General features: G+C 37.8%; 2 protein-coding genes across 2 annotated transcripts in view; one reads left to right on the top strand and one right to left on the bottom strand.

The window, feature by feature from the left end:
• LOC145683671 (1-acyl-sn-glycerol-3-phosphate acyltransferase alpha-like) overlaps positions 1-25,165 on the top strand; it is a 368,125-nt gene that overhangs the window by 241,217 nt on the left and 101,743 nt on the right. The window lies entirely within an intron of this gene.
• Positions 1,479-12,084, bottom strand: LOC145686819 (uncharacterized). Its single transcript, XM_081760616.1, has 3 exons — positions 10,897-12,084; positions 7,351-7,445; positions 1,479-1,599 (listed from the first exon to the last, which is right to left on the bottom strand). Exons 1-3 carry the CDS (start codon positions 12,082-12,084, stop codon positions 1,479-1,481), a joined length of 1,404 nt encoding a protein of 467 aa, XP_081616742.1.

Genomic DNA, 25,165 nt, shown 5'->3' on the forward strand with positions numbered 1-25,165 from the left:
GACTATTATTAAAGTTGCAAGATTTTAACCTTAAGTTTGAACATCTCTCCTCAGCAGAGAACCGTATTGCAGACATTATTTCACGCAATCCTCCTGACGAGGAGAATACGATTAATTCTACTTTCATGGTAAACGCTGTATTTCGAAATTTAAGTCAATCTTCTTTTGTTAAGCTGTTATTGGAAGAACAAACCTCTGATGAGTTTGTAGCTAGATGTTCTGCTAAACTGGAAAAGGGTAATCCTAACTTTTGTAAGCATTTAGATTTAGTGTATATTAAGCAAGATGATACTTGGAAATTAATAATTCCTAAGAGTCTAGTAAACATTGTTATAGATGAAATTCACAAGGAAGCTCATTTCGGCTCACGCAAATGTTATCTACATTGTAAAAAGTTATTTCACTGGCCGAACATGAAACGAGATATAGCTAGGTTCATTAATGATTGTGAAACTTGTGCTAGAACTAAAAGTAAATCTCAAATCTTTGTACATCAAATTTGCCATGTGGATGCTGACAGCCCACATGCCAAGCTGAGTGTGGACCTCGTTGGCAGGTTACCAAAAAGTAATGGTTATTATTATATATTATCTATCTTAGATGTTTACAGTAAATTTCTTGTATTATACCCTGTTAGGAATGCTAGCACCAAGGAAATCACTTCTATAATCTCTAGGAGATACTTTTATCATTTTCCATTCCCTCAGGAAATCATAACTGACAGAGGCGCCCAGTTCCTCTCGTCCCTCTGGTGACGTTTTTGTCGCAGGAATGGTATACATCACTTACTTTTGAGTCCGTACAACCCCAAAGCTAATCCGGTGGAACGTTATCATTCAGAGATATCTAGGTTACTAAGGGTATTCATAAGTCATGATCACACTCAATGGAGTCAACACTTATCTGAGGTGCAAACGCTGTTGAACAACTCTGTGTCACTTACCACAGGGTACGCACCTTCAGAACTTTTTCTAAATCATTCAGCTTTGGAAAATTTTAAAAAGGAGCTAAATTGGCCTCCTGAATTTGGTAATGTAGACCATGCCTTTCGGCATCAACATGTGTTATTGAATACTAAGAAAAGTCATAAGAAGAATGAAACCAAGGTAAAACAAACAGGCACTGAGATTAAAATCGGTGACCTCGTATTTGTTAAAAATCGTAAACATAGCTCATTGTTAGATAAAACCATCAGTAAGTTTTTTGTTAAATATCTTGGACCTTTTTTGGTAATTGGTGTGGAAAGCAATACCGTAGATTTAGTAAATTTAAATAATGAATGGGTTGGTACTCAAAACTTAGATAATGTAAAATTATTTAACTGTTCTTTACAGAAAAGACAGGAATTGCTGGTAAACACTTACCTGTAAAAAAAAACTTTGACAGCAAAGTTTCTTTTTTTCATTCAACTAGGGCGAGGATGTAGTGCCCTTAGTAATTGTGTTATTTTATAATGGTAATATTTTTAAGTAGTATTGTTAACTCTCTTTTGTAAGATCTGGCAACATTGATACTTCCGCTTCTGTGGAGGGAAGACGAGCGGGTGACTTCCGCTGTACTACGGAGAAAGAGATTCTGTACCGCATGGCTTCTCGATATCTGTAAAAATGAAGCCTAAAATTATAGTTAATCTAGGCCTCTCGTAGCCATCCTCCTTTTATTAGTAATCAACAGTTTTGACAGAGCAACATTGAGTGTAAGTGAAGCTTTACGGTTACTTTTTCATCATAATTTTGGTGTGCAATTTCCAAGAGGAATTTATAAAGAAGAGCAAGTGGTCTCCCACGTGTTTTGTTACAGCTACAAGTTTTTGTCTGTCAGTGTGTGCCTCTCCATTAATTATATTTTAAGTTTCTGTGTTCGTCCTAGTGACATTCTCCATTTAATACGATAATGGCAATTTTCGTGAAGTTTTTCTTAGTAGTGATAATGTATGAAATCATAATGAAGCACTAAAAACTTCTGTGGGAACCCGCCCCATGCACGCTCTGTCCGGTATCATATCAGTGAAGGAAGCAATGTATTCAACCTCTAGCACAGAATCATCAAGAGTCCAGATCTTTACAAGGATTGTAACAAATCAGCAATGTACCTTCCCAGGAAGTAACTTGGTTTTCACGTACAAACGACTTAAATGCTGATTCCCATTCATATATTTGCTACAACACTACTTCCTTGAACAAACATGTACTTCAACAAAATGTGGCTTCTTTACATTCTAGTGTACTTGTTACTGTACCAAGTATTGGATTCTATAGCTACTTATGGCATTTTAGTAGCAAGTAGCATGTTTATTCCAAACCAATATCCTTTCATATGTGTTGTTGCGAACCAGTGCAGTTTCTTAAGTGAGCAGTATTAGTCTATTAACAAGCAGCTTGTAGAGTGGTGCAGGATTTATGCCAAACGCATATTCAGTTGGAATAATTTAGAGGCATTTTAGTGGCCCATAGCCCAGGTGAATGAGCAGCATGAAGAATCTACCCGTTATTTTAGCCGCCGCTCGCTCAGTGTTTAGTCGAGCGACAATGCAGTTCTGGGACATGTTATTTTACACCACAATACATTTCTCTGGAGTTTTTCATACTTTTTTTTTCATTATTAAGGAGTTACCTTGGAGCCCCCTTTGGTTTAGCTCCGCCCAGCCTTGGCTCAGGATCAACTGGTAGTGAGATGAGATGCTGTTGTGTTAGTGTTTCTTATATGAAGATGGGCAGTTTAAAGGTGTTTTCCTGATAAAGGTTGCCTTCGTAGCAACCACATTCGTCATTTTTGATGAGTATGTTGTTTTTAGTTATGTTCAATTATGTTTGAGCATGTTTGTGCGTATTAAAGCTCATCTTTGATATAGCCTGTTAATTTATCAGGCCCAGTTAAGCTCTTCGAAAGCTTACTTTTTATAAGCCCTCTTTAGTGTTTATAATGTTCAGTGCTCTCTGAGTTGAGTGAAAGTGGCATATTAGCCAGTGCTTTCTCATAATAATAGTGAATCCTCCAGCTATCTCTCCAAGCTCATTTCAATGGTGTTCTTTGAAGAACTGTGTTTACAAGTGTGGTGCACTACTTAATTATCTTGTTTTTATGTTGCTTCATAGCTGCAGTAAGCTGTATCCTCTACTATTTGTCAGTGCTACTTCACGAATAGCTGTTTTGTGTTCTCACCGGTGCTAGGTGTCCCTTATAATCTCCATATAATGTTGGCCACTCGCATTTTAGTGCAGTTGTGTTGTTTACACAAAAGTGTCTTTATCTTATCTCATCTTATTGAGCATCAATCCTGAATACATGCATCATTCATTAGTAAGTATGCTTTGTGCATATTCTCAGGTAAGAATCACAATGTTGAATAAACAAGCTTAACGCTATATGTGTTCATGGCAGCTTCACTCTCACCGGGGTGGAGCATAATGTTGCCAGTTCAATCAAGAAAAGGGCACAGAATGCCTATATGTGGAATGTAAATCTCATAGTAACAGGTAATCAGTCTCAATGGGTTATTAGATTAATGTGTATAATTTTATTGCATACCTTTTCTTAGTGGTAACAATTTTAATACTGAGTTTTGCACTTATGTTTGGATAGTGCACATGTAGGCGCGCACCCGATGGTGGGTATACGCTGGCTAGTACCTTATAGCTATATTATTATCCTTGAAGTCTAGTTGCAGTGTACAACAATTAACAATTATGATACGATATTATCTTTTGCATAATAAATTTAAACTATTTCTTTCATCATCTTCAGAAGTGACAATTCTTCTGGAATTTGGTAAGAATCTAACTTGCATATTATTATGAAGTGTATTAATGTTTCAATCATTATACAAGGGAGGTGAAGATGGTTGTCCCTCCTCAATTGTTTATAGCTGCAAGAATTTTGATGTAATTATGCATCAGTAACTGAATATTTTCACGCATGACTTTTTTTATTGTTTTTATAAATATACGAATATATGTTCTCGTGCATGATAGTATATGTACCTGTTATAAAGTACCTGTTCTATATCAAGCTTCCATGGCCCTAATACCAACTTTTGATCAAATAATAAATAATCTTTTCCATTTTAAGTGTTGTTGTTCAAGTGCAAGTCCCTAGTAGCTAGATAAGTTTAATTTAAGGTTAGCTATTTCTAAATTATGGTATATGCAGGAGCAAGAAGAGGAAGGGGGGTTTGTTCATGCCTTCTCGTAGAGCTGGTGTGGGCAAACCTCGTGTTGTCGGACGTTGTCTGTGCGCCCTATACTTCATTGCCATATCATCTTTCACAGACTGGCGACCCCTTGATACTCAGTTTTCTGGATTTTCTTTAGTCTGCGTTCTAAGTACGTTACACGCCTTCCGCTCTGTAGCACTCAGAAGTTCCGGGCCATCCTCTGGGGCGCTACAGGTGTAAATGGGCAAATAAAACCATTTCCTAAAGTGTAGGTGGTGAGAAATAAGTGTACGGCATATTATTATTTTTATGTGGTAAAAGCGAGCCTCAAGTAAAGTAAATATAATTATTTATGTAAAATGCTATAACAGAACAGCAGAAATTAACTTATTTTCCATTTTATTTCATTTTTGAAATCATTCTTATTGAGATGTTGTGTGTTGATTCACACGGTGTCCTGCCCGTGACACAGTAAAGTTTAGTTTATTCATTAAATAAATATTTGGCAAATTTCTATTATGAGAAATTTGTTAAAAATTTTCATCATTTATACATTTCCGTTTCAATAAAAACATTTTGAGCTAAGAATTCACAGAGTTTTGTAACATTCACTTGGTGTGTCGAAAGTCACTTCTCTTTTTTGTCCCCACCCATGACAGACATTTAGGAGTTAATATTTTCTACTCTAAGCAGAAAAAAATACTGAAAATATCAACTACATATACTCCTAAGTCTGTACTGTTCATATATCATACAATTAGCAGAATTTATGTTGTACTTTTAGAAATATACAACTTTAAAGCATCAAAAATGTAGTGTAAATGTCCCGCCCGTGACGATGGAATGGCCCAGAAGTAGAATTACTTGAATTAAAAAATTTTATACACTGTAAATTGTAAAAATAAAATAGATCATTTCCAACCTTGTTTTAGACAGCTGGAATTACTCATTTCTAACTTGGCGGAAAAGCACACTACAACAGACTCATACAAGTAAAAATGGTTACAATTTACAAGGAAATTAATAAATAATTTTAGGAACAAATACTAAGCACAGAGAATCGTTAACTTAAACCCTTCTTTTATTTATGTGGTTGCTATCACATTAAAAAACAATGAAATACATCGCGGTTTGAAATACTCTATGTGAGTACTATAGAGAACATGGGTAAGTCATGATTTATATATGACATTATATATTTAACTGAAATGAAATCTGCGTGCAGGTTAAGTTTAGGAGCACTACTCGAAATAATTACTAAAAGAAATATGATTCTTTTACTAAAATTCTTCTTATTGCCCTCCAAAATATTTGTGCTGGGCGACATGACAATGCTACACTAAGTATAGGCTAGATGAAGTTCAAGGGGGCTAAAAGAAATAGTTGAAAATGTAGAACTCTTTCACGATTTGCGTATAAATATTGCAAATCGACATCTGCATTAGGGACACTACAGTGCAATAAAATCACGAATGTTATCTAACCAAGCATGGGGCGAGCGAAGCAGGAATGATTGAAGGGAGCAGGCGCGTCACTGAAGATAGTGGAAGCACACTCTCATGTTACAAGATAGCTTACATGTCGGACAGTTTTAGTTACGGATCGTAGAGTAGAACAATGATGACGCCAACTTTAATTTTGGGGGGCAAGAAGAAAGTCAGAGGCATTTTTAGAGGTAAGTTTTTTTTTTGTATATCGAAAATAATAGTTTTACATTACTTGACGTACAGTACATCATGTCAGGAAGCCTGCCCTTTGCCCCCTCTAATGTCACTGGAGTCGGGTATGGTAGGTTCGGTTTGGTTAGTAGAACATGCTAGGCTATTATAGTCCGCTTCACCCGAATTGGCGTATGGCAGCCAATAAACTCGCAGTGCGTTGTTACTAAACCTTCAGGGAGGAATCTAATCATTCATAATTGTCCATAAATACGAACAAAATCAATTATGAATGATTAGATTGGGAACAGGTCAGAACTCCCACAGCCAAAACCCCCACGCTCAAGAAATGTAAAAACGCCCACACAAACGGTCATAACCCCCACACAAATGGACAAATGTCCCAAATACACGAACGGTCTTAACCCCCACAGCCAAAACTCCCACACTCAAGAAATGTCAAAACACCCACACAATCGGTCATAACTCCCACACAAACGGACAAATCTCCCAAATGCACGAACGATCATAACTCCCACAGCCAAAACCTCCACACTGGTAATCGGTCATAACCTCCAACGGTCATAACTCCCACACAACTGGACAAAACTCCCACACATAGCAACGGTCACTATCCCCACATAAATGGACGAAATCCCCACACAAAAGGACAAAACACCCACATGCAGGAATTGTCACAACTGCCACACAAATGGACAAAACTCCCACACAATCGGACAAATCTCCCACACTCTGAAATGATCCTGGTTGTTTGTCTTACCCTTGTACTTTTTAATAACATTTTTTATTCCACTTAAACTGATGTTGCAACTATTCTTCTTGTACTGTTTTCTAATGACAGAAACACTAAAGTGGGCGTCATAAAGAGCCGCAACAAAGACATGCAATCACGATCATTTCAGAGTGTGGGGGATTTGTCCGATTGTGTGGTTTTTTTTGTCCATTTGTGTGGCAGTTGTGACAATTTCTGCATGTGGGAGTTTTGACCATTTGTGTGGGAGTTTTGTCCATTTATGTGGGGATTATGACCGTTGCTATGTGTGGCTGTTTTGTCCATTTGTGTGGGAGTTATGACCAATTGTGTGGGCGTTTTGACATTTCTTGAGTGTGGGAGTTTTGGCTGTGGGAGTTTTGACCGTTCGTGCGTTTGGGACATTTGTCCATTTGTGTGGGCGTTTTATTTCTTGAGTGTGGGAGTTTTGGCTGTTGGGGTTTTGACCGTTCGTGCGTTTGGGAGATTTATCCATTTGTATGGGAGTTATGACCGATCGTGTGGGCGTTTTGACATTTCTTGAGTGTGGGGGTTTTGACCTAGACCCATTAGATTCCTCCCTGAAAGTTTAGTAACAGGGTACTGCGAGCTTATTGGCTGATGCCACACGCTAATTCGGGTGACGCGGACTATAGTAGGATAAGTTAGATTAGTGCTTGTATGTTGCACGGGTTCTCTCAGTGCTACTAGTTCCTATAGCACTTGTAACTACACTAGCAACGTTACACTTGTGAAATTAAATTCACCTTTTGTACACTGTGCACAAGTACTGCGCTGGCGGAAGATATCTAATACAGTCCTTTTTCAAATACATGTATTTACTTTTATTGTCGCGTAGCACCTGTAAAGGTTTACATTAGTAACCCTATACGTGAAAACATAAAATTCAGCTGTATTACTTACTATTTAAATGAGTCAACTGCAGAAACTTGTTTCTTAGAAATGTGACTTTTTTATGCAGTATGTTTAATTTTTTTCCTGTAAAGTTTGTAAAATGTGCTGTTCTTAAACTTAACCTAGACCAAAATCTATCACACAGCACAACATTTTATCTGTAATAAAACACTGAACTGCTGAACAAGACTGTAATATTCATAAAAATAAATACTTTATATGTTACGTTTTGATTTTCTAACCAAGATTCTCATTAGACATACACTCAGAATTCTATTTCTGTTCTTATTTGCAACACGTGCAGTAATAACGACCCGCTCGGGAGAGTAATACTCCCGCAAGTACGTTTTTTCGCGCGCTACTCAACCAGCTGTTTTACGCGCTATCCTAGCCAGTTGTTTTAAGTTGGTTATAAAATTTATATCATGGAGTACAAGGGGAACAAAACGAGCCCTGCGGGGCTTCTAACCCGTTTCTACTACTACTACCAGTTATCTGCACAAAAGTAAGTAAAAATCACTTTTTTGAGTATTATTTTCATATTATTTTAATGTAAAACGTGTTATAAAAATGTAAAAAAGTGAAAAAACTTTCCTCGGGCCGGGTTTGAACTCACGCCAAAAGAGATTTTCGTTACTAGCATATACTGCTAGCCCGCTCGGCCACTAAGCCCGACAACAATAATTGTTTGATTTTTGTCATTTGAATGCAACGTGGCAAGAAATGGATAACGCCAACCAATCAGAACTCTTTTTCGTTCCTACTTCCGGGAGCATTACTCTCCTGAGCTAGTCCTCAGTAATATTGTATTGTCAATTTCATCAGTATTGCTCTAATTTTCTTCACATACAAACATTTCCGTCATTTTGGTTCTCAATAATATGCTCACACTAGTATATTCTTACTTGCTGTTTGATCGACAGGCAAGATCACACGATGAATTGAGGCTTTATAACGCATCATAAATAGAATGAGGTAAAGACTGATTTATTGGCGAGCAAGGCAACATCAGCTTTTGAGATGATAGGGACATAGGCCCTATCGATTAGCTTCAAAAAGGCAACAACTGGAAAATATCGCGCAAGTCTTATTGTGTACGCGGGGTGGAAAGATCCGTCAAAATATAATAATATGTCTTGTTTCGTTAAAACAATGTATGTGAACATAAATTCGTATTATGGATGGAAAAAATCAGGAATTTGAAGCAAATTTGTGGTGCATAGTACCAATGGCGTACATAGATTTTCATCGAGAGGATTCAATTTTGCAAGTTCATATCTTTCAGGATGTTTATGTAACCTGCATAACTTAATGTGGGTAATGTTTATGTTTCATATTTTAAGGGAAGTTAAAACCCAGAAACCTCCATGCGTACTCCATTCAGGCCCGTAGCCAGAACTCGAAAGCAGGGGGGGCCGAGAGCACTTCTGGGGGGGCCCAGCCTGACTCCACGTTTTCATATCTATTATTGCTATTTAACCTTTATACACTTGGCAAGAATTTGAACGAAATTGTAGGCTCTCACGCTGGGGACCTAGGGGACCCCCTAATTACAAATTCCCCCTTATGTATAGCTCGTTGGAAAGATTACGGAACACTGATTCCAACGTGGTATCACTTGTGGAATTCCCACCCTAATCGTAGAAGAAGAAAGGTCATAAAACTTTTTTAAAATACGAAAAAATTAGAACTTGGGGGGCCCTTGCAACCTATACAGACACCCAATGCTGACAAAACGATGATAATGTATATATGCAATACACTTGTTATAATAGTACTTTTAAAAATGGTAGCAATTGTTGCAATGCAAAGCGAGAGAAAAATTCAGAAAAAAATCTATAAAGCGCCCTGTATATAATTTTCGAAGGGCTGTTACAGAAATTCGCGTTGGTGGCCCTAGTGACCCCTCTAATCATGATTGAAACACCGTTGGATATGTTATGGAACACAGATTGCAACGAGGCAACAAGAGTTATTCTTCTAGACCAATTCAGTGAAAAAATATCTCGTCTTATATGGAAGTCCAGAAAATAAATGTTATTTACGTAAAAAAAAAAAAAAAAAAAAAAGATACTTAAAAACTTGGCCAACCTTGTCCCTTTACGTAATTTACCTTTCTCGTCTCCGCCGTGGTACTCCCCACATACATAAAATGCATATCGGCGACAAGCTTCATCTTTCACGAAGACTTTGATACCAAATAGCTCAATTAGGGGCTGAGTTATTAAGGTTTAAAGTCCAACGCAGCAGATGCGTCTTTTGGCGTTTAAAGGTTAACTTATGATCATTGTTTTCCGAAACAAGAATTCAGAGTAGAAATAATCGAAAACTACACAGAAAATAATTGAAGGTCAGTAATGTGAAACATACTGTATAATGCATTATGTACTGTATATCAGATGACCAGCTTGCTATTTAAAAATATCCCCATACTCCCATCTATTTTACATTTATAGACCCGTATTTCCAATGTGTGAATTAAAGAACATTTTACAAGGAGAATAAGGTGAACATTTGAAAATTATCATGGGGAAATTCAAAATTTATATGAGACATCCAGCTTAACAGAGAGGAATTTCTCCATCATTTCCCTAGTAATTTGCACACTGCGTATTTCAGAATCTCTTCACTACATATTAAATGCATTATTTTTTTCTAAGACAGATTTGGAGAAAAAGTAACTCTAAGAGTTTGTATAAATTGAATTACATTGAAAACTGAATAAACAATGATATGTAATTGTTTGAAGTAAAATATAAAGCATTCATATGAAGGAATTAATACAGAAATAAAATAGATGAATAAGCTATACTATAGTTACAATTTGGACAATCTGTACTCCTCTATAATTCTGTACTGTGTGTGTAAAAGTTTAAAATTTTAGTTAAATGATCAAAGCCAATAACAAATAATGAATGTATAGCTGATTCATCAATTTATTTTTCTTGTGAATAAAACAATAGGGAGGGAGATAACAGTGGCTCAGTGTTAGAGCGTTCACGCTGGTTCGATCCCAGCTCACGACCAGGGGCGTTATTTGGGGAGGGCAGGGAGGGGCAATTGCCCTCCCCCTGAGTTTGAGATTTATATAGATTTTATCAATGGACTAGTAGTAATCAGTGAAAAACGCGAAATTTTACATATATCAAGATGTCTTCCCCCCCCCAAGCAAAATCTGAAATGATGGTACTGCTCACGCCAAGTGAAGTTTGTGGTGGACAAACACCGTGTGCATGGTTTTCTCGGGTTCTCCCGTTTCCTTCCACTTTCTTCATTCCACTAGCTCATTCATTTATTCTCATCATCACCGTCTCCTTTAGCCTATTCGGCATAACCATGGCCCGTAAAACTCAAAGATTCTTAAAAAAAAGAAAAGAAAAGAAAATGCGTCTACTTACTTGACTTAAAAAAAGCTGTAATCGCCTATTCTTCATTGCGTTGAACTTCTGCAGAACTTTCATGATGTCTATGTTTGCAGTTCGTTTCTTTTCAAACGCAAGAAACACCAGGTTGGTCAATCGTTTCTGACTCATGGAAAGTCTTTCTGGGCTATTTATGCGGGTCAACACAGAAAACGAAGATTCACATAACGCGGTACTGCATGCAAATGTTCGGATAGAAGCAAGTAGAGCATAAGTATCTTCATAAGCCATTTTAACCTTATAGATTTCACTGAAGGCGTCAGAAGAATTACATTTACTAGCATACGCCTTTGCAACAGCAAGTTCTTCTTTAGACGGTATGGTAATTCCTAATGAAGATAAGTAGTCTGTTTTCGGAAGCTCGAGATTTTCTGCTGAAGTAACTGCGTCCAACAAAGCATTGTTACTGTGGAATCGTCTGTTAATTTCTATAAGAACTAAATCAGTCGACTCGTAGAACACCTGTCGCAAACACTCAACTTCTGTATTCCCTACACCAGTTGTTTCTGCTACAACAAAATCCTGTAGTGACGTACTTATTTTTCTTTTCCTTGAAGGGCGTTGACAAGTTTCTTCAATGTGGGTATCTTCTATCATGCGATTTGCTTCACCTACAATATCTCGAAACGTTTCATCATTTCGAATATTGTTCAATGTTTCCACAGCAGCATCAACCAGATTTCGTGCGGTACTTAAACTTGCTTCATGCGACTGGAGAATTTTATCAACAGGATGAAGAATTTCAAGTATTTTTTTCATCAATAATAAACAAAATCGGAACTGCAATTTCCCAACAGTCAGAATAAGTCCAGTACTTTCTACTAATTCATCCCCATTAAAATTCCCGTTCTTAACCAACTTTAGCACCTCCAATATTTCCATATAATTCTCGCGAATTATTTGTATTACCCGTAAATGTCCTGACCAACGGTGTTCTAAAAGACGAGCAAGATTCCGACCTTCACACAAAGTAGCAATTTTACTTCTTTTAAGGAAAGTATAAAGCATGACACACTGATCGAAATGTTGTTTGACAAGAGGAATATCGTTCACACATTTAATTACTACTAAATGCAATCTGTGATTGAAACAATGTATGTAAGGAATATCACGTCCTAGTCGTTGCTGTATTATTGCTTGCACTCCACCCTTCTTCCCGCTCATCACAGAAGCCCCATCGTAACACTGGCTCAACAGTCTTGTGCAAAAATAGACTCACGAACTTTTCCGTCCTTCACATATCGAATACCGATAGCCACATTTTCTCGATTGTTTTTGTCACGTGTTCCATCCTCCAATAGAGTGGACCATGGCACATCTGCACTGTTAATGTCATCAACAATATTTTCTCGAACAGTATCTGTCATCACTTGAATTATATCATTCTGGATTTCCGGAGATAAATAGGAAGCATTTTGAGGAATTTGTTTGTAACAATCGGCCAGTTTCTCGTCCTTTCTTAGTGTATATTCAAACATATTTCAGAAGAGGCTCTGTTCCTCGTGTTCTTCAACATTATAAGTCCCTCTCATTAGTAATTCATTCACAGCTAGGAACTGAATAATTTCCGCGATGCTCTTTACATAATACTGATTTTTTTCAAGTACACTTTCATTTACTAAAAGTGACACTGGTTTCCCTACAGCTGTGCGCTTTTGTTTCTCTACCCACATATTCATCGCAAGGATATGTGTGGTTGTTGCGGCATGTTTTATTAAACCTGCTTTTGATTTGTCAAGAGCGGCCTTCCAGTTACTAAAACCTTTAGATGTAAAGGCTACTTTTTACATCCATAAGGTTGAAACTGCCTGCATGCGTAACAAAACGCAGCATCCCGGGATTGCGAACATTCCAACCACGTAAATCTCTGAAACCATTCCGTTTGAAAGCATCGTCCGTCTTTATTCCGAGGATAAGATTCCAGTTTTATTTGTTTAATATTTTCCCCCGGTTTTGAAATATCTTGTGGTATAGTACTGATATTCTTGTTTTCGTCATTCGCTGATGATGGAACGGAAACAACGGGGTCACTAGTGACTTTCGTACGTATTACAAATTTATCCATTTTTACACTGAAATCTTAATTAAAAAAAAAAAAAAAAAAAAACTCACTGTGCTTGCAGAAAGAATGCAAAGCACATCACGATACGCACGCAATCAGTTAAAACAGACGCTTAATTACTATAAAAGTCATTAGTCATTAATGAACTGAAAACTCAAACAGCTTCCACCAACACACAAACTTATGCGTATCTCCGAGCGGCACTAAAGCACAAACACCCACCACTGCGGAACATTGACTTCTCTAACGCACGCACACGAACTACGCGTATGAATAAATGTTATCTATTGATGTCGAAGAAAATCTGATGGCTACCGACTGGCACCAAGAGAGGCAGTAGAAGGGGCAATAAAACAGCCACTCCGCCTACTATACTGACCCTACATACGAAAGTACTTGTGGATCGTAGAAGATTTACTGTACTGCCATGAAAAATCTATATTTTCAAACCTCTGTTGTACGCCGATGAAAATTGGCGAGATGGGGAAAAAGACAAAACATTTCCTCTCATTCTCTTTTCGTTTGGTGGCTCCCCCCCCCCAACTCATTTTACAAGAGCAACTCTCCATCCCTAACCTTCCTCCTTAAATTCGAAGATGACTTATTTATGGCACAAGCCACCAGGCCTGACAACGGCGTTCTTTGTATACCAATTGCAATCGGGTTGAAACAGAATAAGAAGACAAAACCATCTGGTTTATTCTGATTTATTTTTATAAAAATACTGAAGGAGTGTAGTTGGCAAAATAAATGAAATGTTGCTTCCGACAAAGTATTTCTCATAACTTTAGTTTGTGGCCAAAGTCTGAATACGATAAAACAAAAACAATGTTTCCATGCATTGCTCGTTTCTTTATATAGAAGCATTTAAAACACTGGTGAAAGTTTCAGGGGGAGCTGAAGGTAGCCACAGGGGGGCTCAGCCCCCCCTCGCCCCCTCCTAGCTACGGGCCTGACTCCATTGCATAGTATATTCAGCTTATTACATAGTGTTGTCTCTCTCAGCTGTCGGCTGTCTGCATAACTATGAAGGTACGTACGTATGAGGCAATACGTGGAAAAGAGAATATTATTTTATCAGTGGCTAAGTCATAACTAGAGACCAGATGATAAGAAAATGACTATTTCTTAATGTTAAGCTAACTTTGCATATTCAAATATTGAATCAAATGTTTCCGCAAAGTGGAATTTGAACGTATACGATACCAAGTTGTACGCAATTTCTGGGTTGGTTACAACATTTGATACAACTGTTCTAAAATAAGACATGATCTATTCCTATCCAAAATTGCATCAAAGAAAACAAACAAAAATCACTGCGGTTACAAGATAAGTGTAACAGTTGAATCAAGAATTGCAAACAAACGAACAAAATTAAGTTTGGTACTTTATCGTTTATAAAGCATGTGAAACTTTTAGCCAACTTATTTGGGCATATGACCAACAAAGAGAAGTTAGATACAACATTTGATGGAAAATTATGACCATGTATATTTGGTTTTAGAGATATGATAAAAATGAACGTGCTGAAGTTCATTTCACCAAATTTATTTTGTTAATTTCACTCTATATTGCCAACATTATTAATTAAACGCACAATACTACCTATTCTTTGCATTTGCTTTAAAATCAGCATTTCATTGTTATAATTACATATATTCTTTCAAGGAAAGTTTGTCAGTTTCAAGAAATCTTAAAGTAACGAAAAGTAAGGTTAGTTTTAGACGGAAGCATTTCTCGCAGCAAAAATTATATAATCGACATCCTACCGTGTAAAATAGCAATAGCATTTCACATGCATGGCATATCCTATGGCATTTCTGGTCTGATTGCAACGCCTTGGTGTGTTAAAAGGATGCGAAAGTTTTTTTTTTCTCTTTGCCAAATATCCATGCTCTTGTTTTGTGTGGGAAATTGAATTGTATTAAAGAAAAATGAGTTGGAGTAGAGATGCTATTATTATGCTGATTGAAATATGAGGAGCATCCTTGTTTGTACAAAGAACTTTTCGAAGGCTTCATTGTCTATACACAGGAAGTTCTTGAATGCAATAGAATCCTCAGGCTTCAGTTTTTTCTCTACCATAGAAAGAGCTGAAATATTATAATCCCTCTGCAACAAACAATATTATCATCCCTCCGCCCACGTACTTCTTTGTAGTTTTCGTTTCTTAATATAATCTGTGAGAACTGTCGATACAACCACAATAGCTTTAGCTAGTTCACACTTTAGTTTCTGAGCCATAATTGCGCTCTTCTCCAGTGATTTGTTTGCTACGTTACGACAAGATGCTTATCAAAATGCTACCGTGTAAAAGTACCATATACTTTCGATGCCATAGAATATTATCCGAGATTTTTGGCAGCACATCCACTGGCGTCTCTGGTAGGTAAAATTTGGAGGGGACATCAAAGAAAGTGACTTAGATGGTACTACCTAACCCAATCTGTTTATTATCTTCGATTCCGTTTGTTACCTTTCTGCTTACCTCCACGGACACCATGAGAACTCTGAACCCTGTCATAATCGTTTCACAGCCTGAATATTATTTTCCAAACAAGAACAATTATTATCATTTATATGTTACTGTGTCATTAGAAAATAAATTAAGTTAGAATAAAATATTAAATATTTTATACTTCAAAATATTGGGGACTCCGCCAGAGACGCCCGTGAGCCCATCTACTAGAAATGCTTCCGTCTAAAACTAGCCTTATTCTTTAACGTTTTGCTTCAACCAAACGCAAAATTTGCGAACAGCAGTGGCGGCTCGTGACTAAATACATCATGATGCAGTTAAAAAATAAATTGATCATTTTCTTGGAGGCTTCCAACCAAGGGATTTTCTGATGATTTGGATAACTAATAGTAGATTGCTATTGAGTTCTTGAAAAAGTAATGTATGATTTCGGTGCTTTCATTTGGTACATAGTTGTGGCCATAACACATATTGTGTATACACTTCTGTGTTACGCATCATTCGCAGGTTTATATTCTGCAAATCCCTGGTATATTGACTATAGAAAAACCTATTACTTTCGTCTCTTTTTAGGCTGAGGGAACAGGATGCCAAAAGACTATTTACAGAAAACAAGTGCCTAAACAACTCGAAATATTAATGAAGTGTGAACCAGTGACGGATCTAGCCTGGGGCCTCGGCTCTTAGGTCCCCTCAGTTTTCTGAATGTCAAAAATAATTTAACCTATTATTTACATACTTCTTGAACGTTATAGAAAACTCATGATATACCTATCAAGATCTGGGTTTTGACTGCTCCCTTCACCTTTTAGATCCGCCTCTGATGTAAACAGTGTGAGCGAATATACAATGCAAAGCTCGAAAAATTCTATTGCGGTGACGGATGTTTGGAAAATAAGAAGGTAACGGATGTCGTTCTGCTTTTAGTGACAGCAAATTAAAATGTGCAGTTTCCAAGAACATGCCCTCGATTAGCTACCTAAATTATTATGAAATTTAAATCATTTTGAAAGCTTTTATTAACTTTAATTTAATTCACTGATTCAATTTTAAAAGCTTTTATCTCTGCTGTATTAAACCAGACAAGTATTTGTTAAATCATTCAACTCATTTCGACAATATGTAGAGAAAGCAAATAAAATTAACAGACTGAATTTCTTTATTCCATAATACGACATTCCTTACGATTGTAGGTAAATGAGCGCAAAACCAATCCGCTCCTTGCACAAAAACAAACGACTTTACTGTTCGGCATGGAGTATGGAAGTATCTGTCAAGTTAAATGTAACTCCATACCCGACCATTTGGGAGCAAGAGGTTGCCCCCAGGCAATCGACCAACCTGGATTTATAAAACTTTATCGCAGCTGAAACATTTCATTCAGATCAGACCCAAGCCATCATCGAATCGCTACCGTTGAGTTTGGCTTCCACCATCTTATTCATCGCCCCTGGAAGTTTTCACGGAATGAGAAATCCATACGTTAATGACATCTTTAATCTGGATTCTTTAGCGTCAAGACATTTGATTAGTAATTTATAGACTACGCCATCATCTTTCGAAACAAGAAAGGAAATTGGAGAACAGCAAAGACAAAATAATGCAAGTGCTCTAACCTTTCCTAAAGTTAACTTCCTTTCAATCACTTATCCTCTTTACGAGTACCTTCCAGCTTATCTAGTCTGTATTCCCTCATTTTGTAACTATTGCGTTTTGTTTATGCTGTTTAAAATATAACACTTATAGTTTGGGTTTTGTGGGAGATTGTAACGCCAGATATACACTATGAGATAAATCCTAGGAAATATATTAGGATTTATCTTACGAAAAATGTTACGACATATCTCATAGGAAATCCTACGCTTTTGTGCCGTACACGTGAAGATTTTTCCTGTTTCACGGTCTCCAAAGAGGTGCCAGGTCTTACAACGCATACTCGGCCAGCAATGTTTTCCAGTACCTCCTGCCTTGCATATATCTTGTGATAGAGCGTTGACTTTGTATTATATAAAAATGTATGCTCCTCGTATGCACTAGTAAGTGCGCAAATAGCATCTTTGCTGGCGGGAAGGAAACAAATTTGTTTTCACTTTCTCTCACCTGATGTCGCTTAAATCGACATCTTACGATTTTTCTACTTTTCTTTTCGAAATAGAGCATGCTCTAAACAAGAGAAATCTCATAGAATCGTTCAGAACATAGGAAATGACATACAATCTGATGCTATAAACGTTAAGATTCTGACTCAAGAAAAATCGTAAGATTTCCTAGGATCTATCCTATAGTGTGTGGCTGGCCTAAGATTTTTCTTGAGTCTGAATCTTGAGTCGGTGGAACCGGTTTTCGGCTCTGAACGGATCCGGTTCTAGAAGATCCGGTTCCGGAACCGATTTTCGGATCCAGGTCAGGGACCGGTTCCTAAGATCCGGTTCTGAAACCGGGTTCTCGCATCCAGGTCTGGAACCGGTTCTGAAAACCAGATCCCTAAGAACCGGCTCCTCGCGGAGTCGGTTCCGCCCGAACCGGAACTTTGTGGCGATCCCTACGTTAAATCCGAGCTGCTGGTAGGCTGTGAACAATGTGCTACATGAAATGGTGGAAGCGACAGGTAGGCGTCCAATCGGCGGCCACTTGTCTTATTTATCTAAACAAAATGGGTAACAGGCAAACTCATTGGCTAAACAGACAAACTGGCAGATTCATTTGGCTAACACCCAAGGTGGACCAACAATTTTTATGGGGGGGACAAGCGGGTCTGGGCGAGGAGGGCAGAAGCGCGTGGTTCTCTTTGCAGTGATTTAAAGGTGAACTTTGTGCCTCCTTTATGGGTCATGGGGGCCTACGGATCCAGGTTTGGAACCAGTTCTTCAGATTCGGCTCTGGAACCGGGTTTTCGGATCCAGGTCTGGAAACGGTTCCTAAGATCCGGTTCAGAAACCGGATATTTGGATCCAGGTCTGAAACCGGTTGTGAAAACCGAATCTTCTAGAACCGTCTTCTAGCGGAGTCGGTTCCGGCGGAACCGGAATTTTATGGCCATCCCTACGTTAAATCCGAGCTGCTGGCAGGCTGTGAACAGTGTGCTAGATGGAATGGTGGAAGTGACAGGCAGGCGCCCAGGCAGCGGCCGCTTGTCTCATTTAGCTAAACAAACTGAGGAACTGGCAAACTCATTGGCTAAACAGGCAAACTCATTGGTTAAACAAACTGACAGACTCACTTGGCAAACACCCAATGGTGTACCAAAAATTTTTCTGGTGGGCACAAGCGGGTCTGGGCGGAGAGGGCAGAAGCGCGTGGTCCTCTTTGTAGTGTTTTGAATGAGAACTTTGTGCCTCCTTTACGGGTCTTTGGAGGCTTTCGGATCTAGGTTTGGAACCGGTTCGTAAGATCCGGTTCTGGAACCGGGTTTTCGGATTGAGGTCTGGAACCGGTTTTGAAAACTGGATCTCCAAGAACCGGTTCCTCGCGGAACCGGTTCCGCCGGAACCGAAACTTCGTGGGCATCCCTAGTACGGAAAACCTACACGTTCTGCCAATAGTTAAATCCCGCTTCTACTCCTAAAACTTTCCAGCCTCGACGTTGCGATCAGAAAAGTTTACGGTGACCATGAGAAGCCTCGTAATTGCATTGACTCAATCCAGGCAAAATTCATCGCGTCCGAGAATTCAGAAAATTGACAAAATGGACCAAAAAGTGAAACTTCTATTTCGACCTTTCGACAACAATGATGGTCTAATCATAGTACACGAAAACAACGTGAATAAATGATTATGCAAAGGTTACAGTTATTGTAATACGAAACGCTCTTTATTCGTCATGATCTCAACTTTTTCCAGCATCTGGACGTGTTCTTGAATGGACACGTCTTCAACAACCAAGGCAGTGACCAGAGGTGGACTGGTCATAATGAAGTACCGGCCCGATGGCCGCTGCGCCCTCCTCACATCAGTGCCTTTGCGCCCTCCTCGGGAGGGGCTAAGACCCGTCTTAGCCTCGGGAAGGTGCACAGTTTCCTCTCTGAACACAATTAAATAAAAAACAAGCTACATAATTATTTTATAAATTCGCTAGCCTTTGGCCAGCTAGGGCTCCACCCCAGACCCCGATATTTGCTCGGCCTGCGGCTTCGCTCTTTCTGTTTTCGGAGTGGGAATGCTATTAATGATATTAGATTTACCCCTAAATATATAGATTTAACTCTAATATCGGTCATTTTGGACGATTTTTACATATCTCCCTTACCAACTCCACGCTCCGCCCCAAATCCCAGTATTTGCTCGGCCTGCGGCCTCGCTCTTTCTTTCTTTCTTTCTTTCTTTCTTTCTTTCTTTTTTTTTTTTTTTGCTTTGGGAATGTCATTATAATGATCTTAGGGACCCTAAAATTTATAGATTTGACTCTAATATCGGTCATTTTGGATGATTTTTATATATCAACCCTCCTGTCCCACTGCTCCGCCCCCAGATCCCGTCTTTACTCGGCCTACGGCCTTGCCCTTTCTCTTTTAGGCTTTGGTGGTACCATTAATGATCTCAGCGACTTCGAAATATATTGATTTGACTCTAATCTCGGTCATTTTGGATCATTTTTACATATCTTTCCCTCCCACTCCCGCCGTTAGAGGCGCTAATGGCGTTACATAAAAACAAGACTCCGTTCAAGACTTACAGATGAACATCTGAAATCATTGTTCTTGATGAAGTCAGAAAGATACATTCTGACCAAAATAGACAACAATCTAATTATTGACAAAATGTGTGAAAAAAGCAAGATACGAAGGCTCCTTCAAGCATGAAGCAGTGACTTTACTTTCATTTTCCAGTTTTGTTTTTGAATTTCTTTTTTTGCTAGGTAGGTATATAATTCTAAATTTACTTTGGTTAATTTGTAGTAAATGTTTCATGTATACCTTTTATTAACGGTTTTAAAAATAGATTAAAAATAAGTTAATGTTATGATGAACATAGCTATAAAAAGGACAGAAGTATGAAAAATAGCATAAGCCCCAAACTTAACTCAAATCTTCAGTTATAATTAGGCTGTTAACAAATGTAGCCGAAGAATTTAAACAATTGGTGTGATTTTTGTAGTCTCAGTTAAAGTGTGCAGATTTATATATGCCTAATATACGAGGCGTATTTTTTAAGTAAGGCCGTTTGAACATAAGTACACAACGAAAGGTTATTTCAAAAAAGTAAATGTATTTTCAGGAAGTACATACTTTACTCTATTTTCCGACATAGTTGCCAAGTTTGTTCAAACACTTATCATACCTCTCAACCAATTTCAAAATACCCTCTTCATAAAAACTTGCCGCCTGCTCCGATAACCAAGAGTTCACTGCCGTGTTCACATCGTCGTCATCATTGTAACGGTTGCCACTGAGGTGCTGTTTCAGGTGGAGGAACAGATTGTAATCGCTCGGCGCAAGATCAGGACTGTAGGGTGGGTGGTCTAATACTTCCCAGCCAAAACTGTCCAACAAATCGCGGGTCTGACCTGCAGTGTGAGATCTTGCATTGTCATGGAGAAAAACAATGCCCTTTGTCAGCATGCCGCGTCGTTTGTTTTGAATCGCTCTGCATAGCTTTCACAGGGTTTGGCAGTATGCTTCTCGTTCCTCGTTGCTTCACAGGGTTTGGTCCCTCGTTGCATGAAGTCGACCAACAAAACACCATGCCTATTCCAAAACACCGACGCCATGATTTTGCGCTGGCACAAAGTCTGTTTGGCCTTCACCTTTACAGGAGAGTGTGTATATGTGTCTCCATTCCATACTCTGTTGCTTCGATTCGGGCGTGATATGCGAAACCCATGTTTCGTCACCAGTTACGATCTGACTCAAGAAGCCGTCCCCTTCTTCGTGATAACGAGTCAAGAACTTCATGGCACACTCAAATCTTTGGTTTTTGTGGTCCTCGTTAGGAGTTTCGGGACCCAACGGGAGCACAGTTTCCTAAACTTTAGGTGTTCAGAAATAATTTTGTAAAGCACTGATCTCGACACGTCAGGAAATTCGTTTGAAGATCTGTTATTGTGAAGCGCCTGTTCTCACGAACCCTCGCTTCAACTGAAGCCACCAAATCGTCTGTAATCGAAGAAGGGCGACCGGAGCGGCCCTCATCATGGACGTTGTCACGGCCATTTTTGAATTCTCGTACCCACTTACACACTTTGCTTGCACTCGTAACAGTATCACCGTACACTTCGCAAATCTGTCGATGAATTTCTGCAGCAGACAGGTTACTTGCTGACAAAAGCCGTATCACTGAGCGAACCTCACACGCGGCGGGCGACTTGATAGTCTTAAACATTGTGAAAGCACAGAACACAACCGTACAGGTCAGCTACAGAGTTGAAACTGAGCACAGTTGTTCCCGGGGCATGTCGGGACACGACGCACACGCTAGTTGCGGTTTGCGCGCGAACTACTAGTGTCTACAACAAAACGGACCTTACTTAAAAAAGCACGCCTCGTATTTAGTACTCAAAGTCTCTTTGTTTGTTTATGAAAATATTGAATTTGTATAATTCTATCGTGATTAACTGCAATAGCTACTTAATCTTTTGGTGTTTTTTGTGTACTAATTTTCCGAGAAAAGCCCCCCGGCACTTTCTTTTATTAGGAGGGGGTATTCCAAACAAGCGAAAGCCTCAGATGGACGGCGCCCTCCCAGAGTATGTGACCGCACCCTTTTTACATAGCCAGTCCACCCCTGGCAGTGACCAGGGCGCATGCGCAGAATTTATTCGATCCACAATAGCAAATTTTTATATGGCCGAGATTTTAATAGATTGAAATCTATTGATAATGATTGCTTTTATTTAGATTAATTCTGTTCAGCTTCAGGAAAGCTATGGCAAGTTCAGCTTTTGATTGAATCAAAATCTTGCATCAATTTCACAACAATCCAATAGTTATCCTATTTCCCAACCTTTTCCAGTTTTTGTCTACCTCGAATTTCTCGAAACCCAGAAGTATAAGGTTAATATATTGTTCAGAATGTAGATACAAAACAATGAAACATTCTTATACTCATAAAATAAATGATTCACGAACTTTGAATATAGAGTCCTAATGCTAAATATGAGTCAAATTTCACTTTCAATTGAACCTAAGAGGTATTTCTTGTTTCACTCAGTCCTATAGTGACATGAGTTACTCAAAGCTTCTTCCAATTTTTTTTTTTAAAGTATATTCTTTATATATGCAAAAATTGCTAACCTTAATTTAACAGTTTTTTTTTTAAATACAAACATTTCTTGATTCACTAAAAAATTCCCTTAGGACTCAATATTATGTCGCAATCCATAGGTTGAGATTCCTTGCAATATTAGCTAGATATATTAATACTTTTTTTCAGATACAAGTATTACAGCACCATACTCTACACAATATAATACGATAAATATCAAGGACAATAAACACAATAGGCCTTATGCAGAGTCGTTTTGACGTCTGATTAACGCCATACTACGGGTTTTACTAATGAGTGGTTATCAAAATTGTATTCAAAGTCTCTGATTAGGACGTAGTATTGGACGAAGTTAATCACATTTGACTAAGTAATCTAGAGCGGAGACTAATCTTTTACCCATGGTTTAGCGTGCGACACATTTCGTATTTCGTAATTCATGTATTTTCATTTTTACAGACTACGCATGCGCTCATCTACTTTTCCGTAGTTGTCACATTTGTTTTACTCACCGATGCATAGGGGTTATATAAGTTAATCATACTCAAATCAACGTTTTAGTTGTACTCAAAGTAAACTCTGAATACCAAAAAGTGCATCTTCTTTAGTAAAGAGTTAGAATGCCTACTAACAAATCTGTGACTAAACTTCGATTAACGAATTCTCTCTGAATACCGCCGAATATCTTTAGTTTAAAATTAAGAATTTCAAACTGAATTGGCTGCTCTAGATTTTATCTGATGCTTCCGAATTCCACAATATCGTGAGATAACTGTAGTCATTAATATAAATTTATAAGTGAACGAAACTAACAAAGACAGAAATAACCTGTAAAAATATAGATTAAACAAACCAGCAATGAATGTAAATAAACAAGTTTCTGCTTTGCAAAGAAAACAAGAACAAAGATAAACAACATGTATGTTTCTTATTATCTACACTTTAAACTTACACCGCCTTATGCAGAGTCGTTTTGATATATGATTAGCGTCATATTAAAGGCCTGACTTCCGCAGGAAACATAGTCGATATCTTTAGTATGGTATTAATCACGGGTCACAACAACTCTGCATAAGGCCACACAGTGGAAAACACATTCATGATATTACACGACTAGTAGTATAGTAATTACAGTAAAATCTCGATTATACGCAGTGTTCTTTTCTCTTTTTCTTGTTTTTTTTTTTTTTTTGACAAAATATTACTAAAAAGACTTAAATTACAAATAAAGAAAATGTATCTTAACACAAAAAAATAAAAACAGTTTACAACGATAACATGTATTTACTAGTTTTATTTTCTTAATATATTGGATAAAAATATTATTTTATCTAGTAATAGCTACAAGTTAGAATATTGTAAAAATGACATGAATAATTTCGATTTAAAACTTTTTTTTATAGACGTCGTAATCCGGTTCCTATGGTAATCGTTCTCGTTACCGGAAACACCGTGCTCGTGGGTTTTCTCGGGGTTCTCCCGTTTTCTCCCACTTTCATCATTCCACCATTTCACTCATTTCTCATTATCACCGTCTCCTTTAGCCTAACCGGCATAACCGTGGGACGTTAAACTAAAGATTTCATTTCATTTCATTTTTGTTCTCGTTACCAAGGTTTTGTTTGCAAATAAGTTTACATATAATTCAAAGAAGATGTCATATACGTTAGAAGTGTATAGAACTGCTGAGAAGCAATTATCAAATATTTGGATATAGGGGAGAGGGGGGTACATTGGTACGATTTTTACTTACCCGAGATTTTAGAACATATCGTCAGCTTGAGAAACATGACTTTTTTTTCCTGTTTGAACTGCGATTCTTTAGCTACATTTACAATGTAGAATATTGTTTCTACTAATGTCCTACGTGGAGTAAATTACATTTTACGAAAGGTCTGCAATCTGTACCAATCTTCCCATGGGGCAGATTGGTACTGGCTTGGTGCAAAGTGAAATATCGCACAGACTTTTTGATAATAGAGTTAACGTACTTTTTGTTTTATTTTTCCATGAAATATTTTGAAATATAATATTCAAACTCACTCAAACTCAAGTATTTTAACAATAGAATTAAGGACCTACGGCAGCAAAAATGAAAAATAAAAACGTTTTTCATAAAAATAATTTGAAGATTTGTAAGAATCTTTAGTAATTCAACAGATCTAGTTCAACCTGTTACCAAAAAAAAAAAATGTGAAAAATAAAATAAAAAGTCCAATGCTTGCTTGTGTTCTTATCACAATTTAAAAGTTCCGCAAGCTATTTACAAGAATAAAAACGTACTGAAAAGAGGTTCTGTCTCTATAAGGAAAAATAGAAGTAAATAGTCCAAGGGCTATCTACAGTTTTACAAAATTTTGAAATTTTTTATACCTCAACTACTAACTGGAAAATATATTATACTTTTTGTTCGAGCGTACCCCGTGTCTCCAAAGGAGGCGGAGCTTTGTTATAACAAAGGTAACCAAGAAAGTTCTATCGCTTTTTCGCTCACAACCTTCGAA

The sequence above is a fragment of the Thermobia domestica genome, chromosome 1 (assembly GCF_964235325.1).
Source record: "Thermobia domestica chromosome 1, izTheDome1.hap1.1, whole genome shotgun sequence".
Taxonomy (NCBI): Eukaryota; Metazoa; Arthropoda; class Insecta; order Zygentoma; family Lepismatidae; genus Thermobia; species Thermobia domestica.